Source organism: Momordica charantia (genome assembly GCF_013281855.1).
Source record: "Momordica charantia cultivar OHB3-1 chromosome 6 unlocalized genomic scaffold, Mcharantia_2.0 BLBB01000006.1, whole genome shotgun sequence".
Lineage (NCBI taxonomy): Eukaryota > Viridiplantae > Streptophyta > Magnoliopsida > Cucurbitales > Cucurbitaceae > Momordica > Momordica charantia.
In genome coordinates, this window is record NW_028275164.1 from 13,835,278 (window position 1) to 13,847,067 (window position 11,790).

General features: G+C 36.6%; 2 protein-coding genes across 2 annotated transcripts; both read right to left on the reverse strand.

Annotated features, from left to right (window-relative positions):
- Window positions 1-1,269: 1,269 nt before the first annotated feature.
- On the reverse strand, window positions 1,270-3,111 carry LOC111019909 (uncharacterized). Its single transcript, XM_022296427.2, has 4 exons — window positions 3,087-3,111; window positions 2,815-3,003; window positions 2,193-2,740; window positions 1,270-2,101 (listed from the first exon to the last, which is right to left on the reverse strand). Exons 1-4 carry the CDS (start codon window positions 3,109-3,111, stop codon window positions 1,331-1,333), a joined length of 1,533 nt encoding a protein of 510 aa, XP_022152119.2. The 3' UTR covers window positions 1,270-1,330.
- Window positions 3,112-5,418: 2,307 nt separating this feature from the next.
- LOC111019884 (wall-associated receptor kinase-like 1) lies at window positions 5,419-7,693 on the reverse strand. Its single transcript, XM_022296407.2, has 3 exons — window positions 7,498-7,693; window positions 6,882-7,374; window positions 5,419-6,770 (listed from the first exon to the last, which is right to left on the reverse strand). Exons 1-3 carry the CDS (start codon window positions 7,645-7,647, stop codon window positions 5,608-5,610), a joined length of 1,806 nt encoding a protein of 601 aa, XP_022152099.1. The 5' UTR covers window positions 7,648-7,693; the 3' UTR covers window positions 5,419-5,607.
- Window positions 7,694-11,790: the final 4,097 nt, after the last annotated feature.

Sequence of the window (11,790 nt, forward strand, 5' to 3'; positions counted from 1 at the left end):
AGAAAACTTGGTATAAGCCACCTCAGTTCGTCCCCTGCGCATCCAAAAGCGAATGGACAAGTCGAAGCGGTAAACAAGATCATAAAGCGAGGACTCAAGCTAAGGTTGGACTCCAGAAAGGGAAGGTGGGCCGAGGAGCTACCTGAAGTTTTGTGGTCATATCGAACCACCCCAAGAGAATCAACTGGCGAAACTCCGTTCTCGCCAGCCTTTGGCTCCGAAGCTGTTGTACCAGTCGAGATCGGCATACCAACAGACAGGGTAGAACAGTACGAGCCAACAAAGAACGAGGAAGAGCTACTCCTTAACCTGGACTTATTGGAAGGGAAAAGGGAAATGGCTTAGCTGCGCTTAGCAGAGTATCAGAACAGAATGGCCAGACATTACAATGCCCGAGTTTGACCTCGAAGCTTCCAAATTGGACATTTAGTCTTAAGAAAAATTCAGAGTCATGTTGGCACCTTTGACCCAAGTTGGGAGGGACCATTCGAAGTCAAAGGCATAGTCCGACCTGGAACTTATATGCTGGCTGACCTGGAAGGAAGAGTGCTTGCGCATCCATGGAACGCGGAGCACTTGAAGCGCTATTACCCCTGAAATGTTAAAATAGTCCCAAAATGGGCTTGTAAAAATTTTCGAGGGGCGGAACTTTCAATAAATGGGTTACTTAATTTCATAACTCCGAGTTCGATTAGAAATTAAATGGGGGCCACGGACTCCCATAAGACTGAAAATCGGCAAAGTAAGGGCAAAAATTGATCAAATTCGATCACAGGTTCGAGGTGCGATGTCAAAATCAATTACGAACCAAAATTCAATCCTTTTAACGCTTAAGTTAAAGGTGCGATGTTGAAGGTTTAAGAAATTCAATCCTCTAAACCTACGGGTTCGAGGTGCGATGTGAATATTAACTATGGACACAAAATTCAACCCTTTGAACGTACAAGTTAAATGTGCGATGTAGAAAGTTCCAATTGCTTAGTGTTCTTTCGGACTTCCGAGTTCGAGGAGAAATATTAAAGATTAATAAAAGAGACTCTCAAATTCAAACCTTAGGAAAGAGGTGCGATGTGAAAAAAGTTATCTCACAAGCCTTTAAACTTACAAAAGTTATGGGTTAGAAGTGCGAGATGAATTTGTTCCTTCATAAGTTCCAACTTATACAAGCAAGTTTAAAAAGATTCTTAAACGGAAAAGTAGTAAAAGAACAGACAGAAATGGAGAAATGGAAGTTTCATTGATTAAAAAGGACAGAGCTAAGGCTTATATACCTTGCAGCTCTGCCCAAAGACTTACAAAAAAATATATAAAGATAGAAGGAAAGAGAGCTTCAGCTACTTCCGAGGTGGGAGGACAGCTCGCCCTCGGAGCCTAGAAGGTTAACCTCCTGAGATCCATCCTGCTGGGAAGGAACCTCCTCTTGCGTTGTGCCGATCTCATTGGGCTCTTGGCTAGGAGCATCCTCTTCTTCCATGTCGGAGTAGTCAGAGTCCAGCTCCCTGACGTACTTGACCACCAGCGATTGGGGGCCAGGAGTCCCATTAGGCCCAGAAGCCCACTTCTCAGAATATTTCTTCTTGAGATTGCTGAGATCGATCTGAAGGTGGGGCATGTCGGCAGCAATGCCCTTCATCAGGAACTTGAAGCCGGCGTCGCTGAAGTCCTTGGCAAACCCATCGAAGTCCAGGTGTTGCCTGAACGACTCCTCCAGTAGAGATCCATTGGTTAGGCGCTCCTTCAGGTCTTTAAGCTCGGCTGTGAGGCGCCCAATTGAGGTATCCTTCCCCTCAAGGACCTGAGCGAGATCGTCCTTCTCCTTCAAGAGTTGGAATTTCTCCTTCTCCAGCCCCTTGGTAATCGCATGGGCTGCTCGGAGGTGGGCCTTGTGCTTTTCACCCTCCTTCTTCAAAAGCTCGGCCTTGGCATCCACCTCGGCCCTTAAGATACCCACCTCGCCTTGGGCCTTTAGCAGCTCGCCCTTCAGCGTGGTGGCAGCCTCTAAGGCAGCAGAAGAGTTCTCCCTCTCCTTTGCTGCCAAAGCCTCCCTTCCATCCAGCTCAGCCTTGACCATAATAGCTGAATGAATGGAAGCGACAAACGCCTGCGAAAGTCAAGGAACACAATGGTTAGATCAAGCTGTGAATCGAGAAAAGAAAAAATAATAATAATAAGTGATGCAAAGTAGATCTTACCTCGGCAGCGTTGTCAATGGTCCTCTGCAGTACAGACCCAGGATCACTCACGAACTTGGATGCTCTCTTCAGGCAGCGGTCCAAGCACGTGGCCGAGATGCGGGACACCTGGTCCTTCACCCCGGAGCTTGACGGTTCCATCCTGAACCGCGTTCGCACATCGAATGTCCCCCCCATCCGAGCTTCGGGGTCATCTACCAAATCAGCATGCCTCGTAGGCGGAGTCCCACGAGCCCCAGCTTTCGAGGAGGAGGAGGCCTTCTTCTTCTTTCTTCTTCTCCTCAAAGGCGACTCTCCCCTCACTTCGTTTAGGGGAGATACGTCAAGCGTCTCGGACTCTTCCCTCGGACGCTTCTCTTCAGATCGACCCCCAGACAAGTCTAGTTCGATCACAGGGGTGGGGACTGCAGAAGAAAGCCTAGAGTTACCCTGAGCCTCAGTCCGTGGCACCGTAGGCGTCACCGGTTCAGTCCCCACCACAGTCTTGAGGGCGTGAGCACGACCCTTGGACTTGCGCTTCACACTCCCAGTGAATCCGCACACCATTGCTGCAAAATAAACAAGCATAAAATTAGGGATCGAAGGAAAGATGAAATTAAGACCTAGGTCGAGCACGACTTACCGAGTTCAGAGTTTGGCCTTGAAGCTTCGATTGGCCGAACTAGAGGGTTGTAGTCAAGAAGCCCCGACTCCAAGAGAAGCTTGTCGGTGACTAAGGTTCCGATCTTCCTGCCCTTGGGGAAGTTCTCCTTGTAGAACTTGAGGGTGTCGAAAGTGGCTTGATCGAGCTCGGGAATCGGCTTGATCGATACTGCACAAAGTAAACAAAAAGTTCGAGTTAGATGCAAATATCAAGAAGCTGAAAGAAAAAAGAAAACAAGAAAGACTCCATACCTAGGTTCCCAAACCTAGCAGGCATGTCAAAGAAGGGACGACCTGACTCGTCCTTTGTCAGCCACTCACCCGAGGCAAAGAACCACTTTCCTACCCATCCCTTGATGGAGGTCGGCCCCTTGACTATGCCACCTGCGCCTTTCCTCACACACATATAGTACCGACCAGGTTTTTTGGCTATCCTCTTAGCCTCAAAACACCCAAGGAGCTGATCAACACTTAGCAGCTCGGCCTCGTCGTCATCCCGAGCTCGCAACCAAAAAAGAATGGCTAAAGCAAAAATGACACCCCACCCATTGGGGGCCACTTGAGCAGGAGCAAGTCCAGTTCGGTTTAAGAACTCCTGAGCAAAGGGATGGAGAGGAAGTCTGAGGCCGTACTCAAACATTTTCAAATAAAGAGTGACCCATCCCTCTGGAGGATTGTCAGCTCTTTCCCCTTCCTCCGGAATCCTAAGGAGGATGTCATTCGAAATGTTAAACCCCCTACGAAGGGGTCCAAGATAATGCTCGGGCATCCTAGAAGGGTACTCCAAACCCTGGCCCGAGGTGGAGGTATCGCTATCCTCTCCGTTATCCGAGAACCTAAAGTTCTCTATCTCTTCCAGCTCGGACTCTAACCTACGAGCTAAGACCTCCCCAGTGTCACTTGGTTTGGGGGGCGAACTACTTATTGTCCGACCTAAACTACCCAGACTATCACTACTGGAGGGGGAAGATAAGAAAACTACCATGTCTGAAAGAAGTATAAAAGCAAGGAAAAGCGACTGACCTATAGGAAGGGTTCGAGCTGCTTTCAGATCGAACTCTAGAAATTCAGGAAACGTAAGGTTTGACCTGAAGTTTCGGGACTATTTATAGCTGATCGGAAAAACCTCTGCGCCGTACACGTGTAATCAACGAGCGGCTGGGATCTTCTCGGGATACGCAACGGCGAAACGCTTGAGTGCTCTGACAACCTGGCAGGTCGAAACGTATTCCGCAACGGTCATATTCCGTCTACAAATGGAAAGTCGCCACGTGTCCAAAATAGATTCAAATGAACTTCTCTGTCAGGTCGAGATCGAACCTAACAGAGAGGGGGGCCAATGTTTGGGGGTAAACGTACCCAGGACACATGGAGGACCCTTATTCGTGTTTGAAGAAATTAGATAAAAAGGATTGCTTAGGTCCACCTCGGCCCCGCCGAGGTGACCGGGTTTGCCCCTTAAAAGATGAAATATGGGCACCAAAGTTCGACCTGACTGGGGTCCGACCTGTTCGGAACCCGACAGGTCCGATATGAGAAAAGACATAAAACTGCCGGTTGTGTGTGCTATCGGATCCGTCACCTATAAATAGAGAGCTTTATTTCACGCTCAGGTATCCAACCTCACCTCGAACTAAATAAGGAGTCTGATCTATACTGACTTGAGCGTCGGAGTGCTTACCCTCTTGTGCAGTTCCACTCTTGTGTTCAGGTCGGAATCGGAGACCGGGTTCGAGCTCGATTCGTGAAGAACCGTTGTGCAAATTCCTGCATAAACACACAACAATTTTTTTTTTTCAAAATTTTCTGATCAAAATGGAAAGAATACCACAAAATCAATTCATTTTAACATTCTTTATCTTCTTTTTATCATTAATTCAAAACATAAAGTTTAAGATTGTTTTATCTTTAATTTATAGTTGTTTTAATAATTAATGAAGTCGATTGCTTATTCAACGTTATAAGAATTAAATTACTAAAAAAGTCAATGAATTCATAATAGACTTGCACAATTTAAAATTAAAAGTCAAGATAGGTCGTTGTCCATTAAAATATTTTCAAACTTTTATGATTAAAATGGAAAGAATTCCACAAAACTCTATTCATTTTACCCTTTCTTATCTTCTTCTTGTTATCATTAATTCAAAATACAAAAATATCATTTGCAAATTTTTATATAATTATGTAATAACTAATTAAACACATTCAAAACATTAATTAGTGATTAGTCAAGTCAATTGTTTTAGAATTAAATCACTAAAGAAGACACTGGAATGATAAGGCCAAGCACCACAATTTAAAACTGAGAATTAAAATATGTTCGATTCTTAAAATTGAAATTAAATAATTTGATTGGAAAAAGTAGGAAAATGGGTATTATAAATTTTCCAGACGTTGAGAACGCTAATGGTGGTTTGCTATTAGGAAAGTTTCTAAATATTAAATATTAAGGACTAAGGACTAAATTGCGGACCAAATAAAACTTAATCAAAATACAAAAGATAGTAGTTTAATTACTTTAAACTAGTAAATATAAAATCAATCTAAAGTTTTATTTGGTCCTAAATTTCAAAATCTAACAATTTAATTACTTTAAACGAGTAAATATAAAATCAATCTAATTCAATTAACATAATCTAATATTTAAAAAACCACACACTCCTACAATAATTACAAACAAATACACACAAAAAGAAGGATCCAAAGTCTTAGTGTTCACAGGAATATTTAGAGGCACAACGCATGGAAATTTAAAAATTCAATGGCTACATAGTCATGCTATGGTTGTTTCAATGGATATGATGGTACTATCATCTGTAAGGTCGTCGTCATCCCCATCCTCTCGAGAGAACGATGAAGAAGTTCGAATTGATTGAACTTCTTCGCTAATTTCTGGACAATCTTGAGACTTCCTTAATCCTTCTAGTTCCAAATATACTTGTTTCATCGTTGGCCTTTCCTTCCCATTTGATCTTAAACATTTTGTGGCAAGTGTAGCAACATGGTTAACAACGTCCATAATTTCTTCTGTGGCTACTATAAAATCTAAAATTTCGATAAGCTGATCAGTCTTTACCAATGAAATGAAATGATCTAACAGATTTCTACCATCATCCCTTGCAAAAGAAACCGGTAGCTTCCCAGTTAAAAGTTCCACCACTAATACTCCAAAGCTATATACGTCACTCTTTTCAGTGTATTGACTTGATCTGAAGTACTCCGGATCTATATATCCAAAAGTTCCCAACACTTTCGTAGTGAGATGTGATTGATCACATGACACAAATCTAGATGTTCCAAAATCAGAAACTTTTGCACTAAAGTTATCATCCAAAAGTATGTTTAAAGATTTGATATCTCTGTGATAGATAGGAATTGAAGCAGCAGAATGCATGTAAGATATAGCTCCTGCAACTTCAGAAGCGATTCTAAGACGAGCTTCCCATGAAAGAGGTGAATCTTCAAGATTTTCCTCGTGAATATGGTGCGAAAGCGTCCCATTAGGAACAAATTCATAAACTAACAACGGAAACTCAGTTTCTAAACAACAACCCAGAAGCCTAACAATATTTCTGTGGTTAATTTGAGAAAGGACAATTACTTCATTGATGAACTGTTCGATCCAGCTTGTCTCGATTTGCTTTGACCTTTTGATTGCAACAGTAGTGTTATCACGGAGCATCCCTTTATAAACCGTGCCATATCCTCCTTGACCAAGTAATCTACTGTCACTGTAGTTATCTGTTGCTTGTTCAAGTTCTTCCTCTGTAAACACTTTTACTCTTTCACTATCTTCAAGTAGCTTCTGCTGCAATAAGAAGCCACCATTTTGTTTGAAAAACTTTTTCTTATAAAGTTTGCGTCTTCTTTTCTTGAGAAGTAGTTGATTTCCTTTGCATCCGCAAAAGAAACAACATGCTAATGTTATTAGACCACCTTCAATGCAAGTAAAAAGATGTTAGCAAGTTAATTAGCCATCAAAACAAAAGGAAAAAAAAAAAAGAAAATGGTATAACGAAATATCAAAATAAAAAGAAAGAGATAAACCTATTGGAATCGTGACCAGGTATAGGAAAATAAATGGAAGAAGGTACGAATTGGAGTTAGAGCTGCAATCGCCGTAAGGATATATTCTGCAAGTGTCATCTTTACCCAATGGAACCAAAATAGGCGTAAATGGATATATGTGGCTCCAATTTGAAAGCATATTCGCTTCCAACACGCTTTTCTCCTCAACCCCAAAAGCCCTCGCCACGGATCCAATGGTCTCATTTAGTTGCAGCATATACACAACCAAGTTGTCAATCCTACTAGCATTTTGAGCTTTGGTAGGACAAGCACATCGCAGTGGAACTTCGAGCCTTCTGCCTATCGCTGCAGTACTATTAAGGGGATAGTCGTCGTTCTTATTTTTCAACGCCGAACAGCTCGTCAAGCCTTGAAAAATATCATACGCTATCTTTTCATAACTATCACCACTTTTAATAGTGTAGTCGATGATATATTGATAGGAATGACCAAAACATGAACATGACCACACCTGAGCAATAGACAAATTATTATTGTTCCTTAATGTTATATTGAAGTAATAAAAGGCATCAAATTGAGCACCATATTTGAAGGCAAAATAAGAATCACATGAGTAAATAGAATCAGTGCACACGTATTCTTGTGGCGTCGAATTGTTGTTGATAGAACAGCTCGTCTCCTTTCCCAAATACGACTGTTGGGAAAAGGATTGATAGGGAAAGAGAGAAATTAGGAAGAGGATGATTAGAGGAAGAGCATGACATGAAGAAAAAATTGCTGCCATCTTTTAGATGCTTGTTTTTGCTGCCACACTTTTCTTTATATTGGAAAGGAACACATATGTGTTTACTATGGTTGCATTATATATTTCAAAATCTATATATATTTTTTTATTTGTGTTTTTGATCCATTTATTTTAAAGAAAATTGTTTTACTTAAAAGAGGGAAAAGTTGTTCCCTTTATGGGCAAGGAAGGAGGGATTCGAAGTCCAACACCGTAGTTCGGAGCCACTGCTCTAATTCTCTAAACTACAGGTCTCACCCCGTCTCCAATAATGAACTGTTCACGGGTACTCTAAAAAAAGAAACTTTCCATCTGCTATTTCAGGTCAAAAAGATGGGAATAGTTACATATTCTTTTAGTATAATAAATCTGGGGATTGAACCTTTGTTGACCTTAAAAAGCATCCAATTATGTTGGGAGGGGCAGTTTCATATATTTCTTGAGTTGCTTATTGGAATTCTCTGCATCAGTTAAATTAAAATGTACTGGATTTTATGCGTGTTTTCAGAAGTATTTTTAAGAGCTATCAAAACATTTAAAAATTTTGAAAAATATTTTTAATTACCCAAAATTGTCTGTTCTTATCAATATCGAACCACTCTTTAAGCATAACAATCAAATTTTAGTTTGATAATAATTTAGTTTAACTTTTTTTTCCTTCAAAAATAAGTTTATTATTAAGTTTCTTTATTTTATTTTAACTATATTAGGTATATTTCAAGTAATAAAATTTATTTATCTATTTTGCCCCTTTCTTTTTATTTTATTTTATTTTTGTTCATAGTATTTTTCAAATGTACTCTTAAATTTAGTAGGATTTTTTAACTTTACAAATATATATACCATAAAAAAATATATTATTAGTAATTAAAGAAGTTCATCCTCTGTAATAAATGAACAACAAATCTTTAAAACTTACACCTTAAAATATATTGTTAATTTCTGAACTAATATTAACATTTTTTTACTTGTTTAGGTTCCTATCCAAATTATACTTTAAAGAAACTGAGAAACAAATTTACGTCACATTGTTTCAAAGAAATAATAATAATATTACGTCGTCACATTAATTTAATGTCTTTTGAATCGGTCTATTTGATTGATACATATAATCTCAAAATTATTTTGGATCATTCAAACTCGATATCTCTCCAACTACGAGATCAATAATGGAGAGCCGATACTTCTCACTTATAAAAATTAGAATTTGTTTGATAACATAAATCATAAATGTTTACTAACCTTTTTCTTCCATCTCCAATTTACACTTTTTTTTTGGATGAAAAATCATTTCCAAATTTATAAATTAGTGATGCGTTTTTTATAAATATTTAATCTTTTTCTAACTTTTAGTTTTGGAAAAACTTGATATTTTGATGCCGAATTTAATTTTCAATTTTAAGTTTTGAAGTACTATATGGCTTCAATCAACATATTAGCACTCGTTTGGTAATATACCGGTTTCTTATTTTTTGTTTCCAATTTTCTTTATAAATCTAACTATTTTGCAACTAACTTTGTTTTTTGTTTCTCATTGTCACAATTGTATAGAAATTTTGGAAACAATCAAAACGAGTTTCTTTTTTCTTGTTCCTATTTCCACTTTATTTTAAAACATAATTAAAAAAATGTTTTATCATACTTGAATTCATGGATGTTGGAACCATGCAATTCATTTTTCTTCATTAAAAATAAATAAATGGGAACGAGAAATAGGAACGTTACTAAACGGGTCCTTAATAAGCATTTTTGAAACTTGGTCATCCCACCTAATCAAAATAATTGATGTCAGAGCAAAAATGAAAACCATTTTTATGGTTATTATTTGAAAGTCTAAAGGCTAAAACGTTTAAAGTTTTAAGGATGAATATATAAAATAAATAAGTTCGTACGTCAAAATAAACTTTTTAGAATATAATATTATAAAGGTAGCAATAAGGATTGAGATACTTAGGATTCGTTTGGTTTATTGGTAATTGGTAACGCTCCTGTTTTTTATTTCTGTTTTTTAATTTTTAAGAAAGAAAAATGAATTATGTGGACTCACATCCATGAGTTCAAATATGATAAAACATTATTTTTATTTATGTTTTGGAATAAATTGGAAATGAGAAAAAAAAAACAAGAAGAAGAAACTTGTTTTGGTTTTGTTTCCAATTTCTATACAATTTTTGAGAATGTTCAAAAAAAAAAGGAGAACAACAAAAATAATTAATTACAAAATGCTTAAATTTCTTAAGAAAAATGAAAAAGAGAAAAAATGGAAACCTTACCAAAATGACCCTAGAAATTTACTAATTTCTTAACTAGTTTAATATATACAGTGACATTGTTGGTCCAATATAAAATTGGACCTGCTAACAAACTAATGCAAGTTGATCTTATAAAAAAAATTGAGGGCTTTTATCTACTAGCAAGTAGCCTCAAGTTTTTGTTTTGAAAATTTACAGGAATTGATATCTAAAGGGTCCGTTTGATAACCGTTTTTTTTTTTTCTTGGGTTGGTTTGATAACCATTTTAGTTTTTGGTTTTTGGTTTTTATTGTTTTTAGTAACATGTTTGGCAACCATTTTTAGTTTTGTGTTTTTAAAAAGTTAGAAAATTAAAAATACATATTATTAAAGAGAGAAAATCTTATGTAGGGTAGAGAGGGTGTGGGTGCGAGTGAGGATGCTCTCCCTCATTCTTAGGCTCGTGAAAATTTTTAGTCTCCGTCTCCACCTCGTTCTTGGGTCTGAGAGATGTTCTCGAGAAAAATTATCGGTTTTATAAATGTTTTTAATTATTTTCAGAATTTAAATATAAAAAAGTGTAATAAATATATATTAATTATTTAAAAAATGGAATCAGGGACGAGGACGGGGTCGGGACGTGCATTTTCTATTTTTGGAACTTGAACCTACGGAAATTTTTGTCTTTCCATAATGTAGAGACATGAAAATAGAGATGTAAATAAACTTTTGGAAGATTTTAGAGAGATAAATAAAAATATTTAGAAAAAAATAAAGTCGAGAGGAAAAGATATGTTAAACAAAAAAAAGAAATTATAAAGAAAGAGAAAAATTATAGTGGAAACAAATTTAGAGTTAAAAACAAGATTAAAAATATAATTTTATATACAATAAATAAATACAAAAATAAATAAAAGTTACAATGAAAGAAAATTGAACGAGAAAATAAAATATAATTTTTAGAAGAAAACATAGGTTACGAAGAGACATAAAAATTATAAAATATGAAATTTTCGAGAGAAAAAAGTTAGGAAAAATATTAAATTTTTAGAGAGAGAAATGAAACTGGTCTGTTAGGAAAAAAACAAAAATACAAAAAATTTTGGAGAAAGACAAATAACAATAAACATTCAAAATATGGAAATTTTAGAGAGATAAAATAAAGTTTGTAGAGATAAATTTAGAAATAAAAAAACTTTAGAATGAAAAATAAATTTTTTAGACATAAATATGAAAAATAAAAACAAAGTTGAGTATCAGGAGAAGAAATGAGATTTTGAAAAACAAAAACCTGTTTTTGAAGACTACTTTTTTTTGTTTTTGAAATTTACATAGAATTTCAAAATGGTTTTTTAAAAACTAAAAGCCAAAAACCAAAAACAAAAAATGAAATGGTTATAAAGGGGTCCCTTGTTTTTGGTTTTTTGTTTTTGGTTTTCTGTTTTTGAAAAAACAAAAATCATATATATTTGATAACCATTTTTAGTTTTTTGTTTTTAAAAAGTTAGAAAATTGAAAATATATATTAGAGAGAGAAAATTTTATGTAGAGTAGAGATGACAGTGGTGTGGGTGCGAGTAAGGATGCTCTCCCTATTTTCGTACTCATGAAAATTTTTAGTCTCCGTCTCCACCTTGTTCTTGGGTCCGAGAGATGTTCTCAAGAAAAATTATCGGTTTTATAATTGTTTTTAAGTATTTTTAGAATTTAAGTATAAAAAAAGTGTAATAAATATATATTAATTATTTAAAAAATGGAATCGGGGATGGGGATGGGGTCGGGACATACATTTCCTATTTATTGGACCCGACCCTCAAGAAATTTTTGTCTTTCCCCTAATGTAAAGACATGAAAATACAAGTTTAGAGAGATGTAAATAAACTTTTGAAAGATAAATTTTAGAGAGATAAA

What these genes read in the sequence shown, in the direction of transcription:
- LOC111019909 (XM_022296427.2), bottom strand. Translation starts at nt 3,111, where the DNA reads ATGCCTGCTAGGTTTGGGAACCTAG. An exon ending in AAGGCCAAACTCTGAACTCG is followed by an intron (nt 2,741 to 2,814) that starts GTAAGTCGTGCT and finishes TTTATTTTGCAG; the next exon opens with CAATGGTGTGCGGATTCACT. An exon ending in CCATTGACAACGCTGCCGAG is followed by an intron (nt 2,102 to 2,192) that starts GTAAGATCTACT and finishes TGACTTTCGCAG; the next exon opens with GCGTTTGTCGCTTCCATTCA.
- LOC111019884 (XM_022296407.2), bottom strand. Translation starts at nt 7,647, where the DNA reads ATGGCAGCAATTTTTTCTTCATGTCATGCTCTTCCTCTAATCATCCTC. An exon ending in ATTCGACGCCACAAGAATAC is followed by an intron (nt 7,375 to 7,497) that starts GTGTGCACTGAT and finishes TCTATTGCTCAG; the next exon opens with GTGTGGTCATGTTCATGTTT. An exon ending in CCTGGTCACGATTCCAATAG is followed by an intron (nt 6,771 to 6,881) that starts GTTTATCTCTTT and finishes CTTGCATTGAAG; the next exon opens with GTGGTCTAATAACATTAGCA.